The sequence below is a fragment of the Otolemur garnettii genome, unplaced genomic scaffold (assembly GCF_000181295.1).
Source record: "Otolemur garnettii isolate 467f Iridium unplaced genomic scaffold, OtoGar3 scaffold00048, whole genome shotgun sequence".
Taxonomy (NCBI): Eukaryota; Metazoa; Chordata; class Mammalia; order Primates; family Galagidae; genus Otolemur; species Otolemur garnettii.
Window position 1 is genome coordinate 10790072 of NW_003852443.1, and position 2410 is coordinate 10792481.

Below are 2410 nucleotides of genomic sequence, written 5' to 3' on the forward strand. Positions count from 1 at the left end.
AAGTCAAAGTCACAGGTGTTTTGGGACATTCTTGAGAACAGACATCAACAGTCCTAAGATTCTTTTTCTTTCATGATTCTCTTCCTTTTTCACAACTGTACAGTCACTGTCCTATTGTCTTCTATTCTGAAAAACAAAAACTCGGTTTTTTTTGCAGATCTAGTTTTTCATTGGCACAGGACTATATGGAATGAACCCAAAAGATAGTGGCAAGCTGGGTCTCTCCTCAGGTAGTTTCCTCCTCTTTTAACAGCATTTAACTACTCTCTATCAATAATTTCATCACAGCCGAGTTCTTCGGTCAGACGATTGACAACCATAAGTGAAAAAAGCTCTTCGATAAAAGCCAACTGGTCGAACGGGGTCTTCTCATAATGCATCTGAAACCCGCCATCCAGAGCTGCTTCTCTGGCTCTGGATGATCTCAGGAACATCTTGTTGGCTTCTTCAAGGGCCGCTGAGACTCTGTAGCCGGCACCACTCAGCTGCTCCTCCTCCGGATAGTCGTAGTCGTCCTCCCAGTCATCAAATTCCTCGCCCTCGTCCTCACTCTCGAAGTCTGGGCCCGCGAGCTGGCCTGACTGCTCCCCAGGGCTGGGCCCGTTAGGCAGGCCCCGCTTCCCCGCTGGCGCCGCCATTGGCTGCGCCGCCTCCTCCTCCATCGGGCCTTCCACCTCGAGCTGCGGCTGGGCCCCGCTGCGGGAGGGACGCAGGGATGGGTCTCGGCTCCCGCTGCCTACCTCCATCAGCAGAAGGTCACCCTCGCCGAGCATCACATCCATCTGCAGGTCATTGCACTCTTCGTACAGTTCGCACAGCTCAGCCATTTCCGACATCCTGCAAAACAAACTGCTCAACCCTCTCGGAAAGCGCTTTCAGCAAGAAGATCAAGAGTGAGAAACTCTTGAATGACATATTCAAGATCTGTTCAAAGGGTAGCATTTTTTATTTCCCACTGGGATTATGTTGTCCAGTAACTCTGAATTAAGAGTGAGAAACTTAGGGGAGGGGCAAGATGGCAGACAGGTATCAGCCTACCATCTTGAATTTCCAGTCCACCCTTCCCCCTTTGCCTGCGGAGACAGTGAGAGGAGGCCCAAGAGTAGCATCCCCAATCCCTGTGGGACCAGGAGCCCTGTCCCAGCCCCGCAGCCAGAGAATTGCTTGAGTCCCACATTCCACGCACTGAAGCTGCTGGCACTCAGCGCACCCATGGGCTGCCCACCCCCACTGATCCAGCCGCAGCATTCCCATACCAGGGCTGCTAGGGGCTCCACAACACAGAGGGCCACCCACCCCATCCAGCTGCGGAGTTCCCCATTCTGCACTGCCCAGGCCGCCCCAGGGACTGATCCAGCTGTGGCGTTCTCCATGCCACTGTGGGCATTCCCCATGCCACTTCCTGCCCTCCCCCAGGACTGATCCAGCCATGCTTCCCCCATGCTGGGGCTGTTAGGTACTCCACACCACCACGGGCCACCCCAAGACTGATCCATCTGCTGCATCCCCAGCACTGGGGCTCATAGGCACTCTGCGCTACCAAGGGCCACCCCCTAGGACTGATCCAGCTGCAAGTTCTCAGAGCCTGGTGCCCAAGAACTGCAAGAGCATGGTCAGTGGAGAGGAAACCACACTTAAGAGGTGGTACCCCCAGGCAAAGAGCAACAGCCGCAGCAGCTAGAACAATAAGGCTCACACCTCTGAGGCTTTTCTGCACAGATATACCCTATCTCTCTGGGCAACCAGAGGAAGCCAGCCTCTTCTCCAGTGATAGCCACTGGTGGAATGGTTTTGGGACAGTCTTCAAATGGTGCAAATTCAGTATGGGGCAGAATCAGCAGAAAAACTCTGGTAACCTGAATAACCAGAGTAGATCAACTCCCTGAAGGAAGGATGGGACAGATGTAATTGAAGATCCCTTCCATAAACAGATGGCTGAGATGTCAGAAATTGAGTTCAGAACCTGGATAGCAAATAAAATTAACAGAATAAAAGAAAGGAGGGAATTAGAATTTCAAATTATTCAAAAGCTGTCTCAAGAATTCAATGATTTCAAAGATAAAATGACCAAAGATTACAAGACACTGAGGCAAGAGGTTGCAGCCCTCAAAGATCTGAAAAATATGGTAGAATCCCTCAGTAATAGAATAGAACAGGCAGAAGAAAGGATCTCTGACACTGAAGACAAAGCTTTTGAATGCACCCAAGCACTAAAAGATGAAGAGAAATGGCAAGCAAAAATGGATCGTTCTCTCAGAGAGCTCTAGGATAATTCGAAGAAAACTAATATTCGCCTTATAGGAATCCCTGAAGGCCATGAACTTGCTTCACAAAACACAGAGGCTCTTCTTCATGAAATTATGCAAGAGAACTTTCCAGATATGCCAAGAGATTCTGAAATTCAGATAGC

General features: G+C 50.3%; 1 protein-coding gene across 1 annotated transcript; it reads right to left on the minus strand.

Annotated features, from left to right (window-relative positions):
* Positions 1-72: 72 nt before the first annotated feature.
* LOC100966046 (EP300-interacting inhibitor of differentiation 1-like) lies at positions 73-882 on the minus strand. Its single transcript, XM_003791500.2, has one exon. It carries the CDS (start codon positions 834-836, stop codon positions 261-263), a length of 576 nt encoding a protein of 191 aa, XP_003791548.1. The 5' UTR covers positions 837-882; the 3' UTR covers positions 73-260.
* Between the last annotated feature and the right edge of the window lie 1528 nt (positions 883-2410).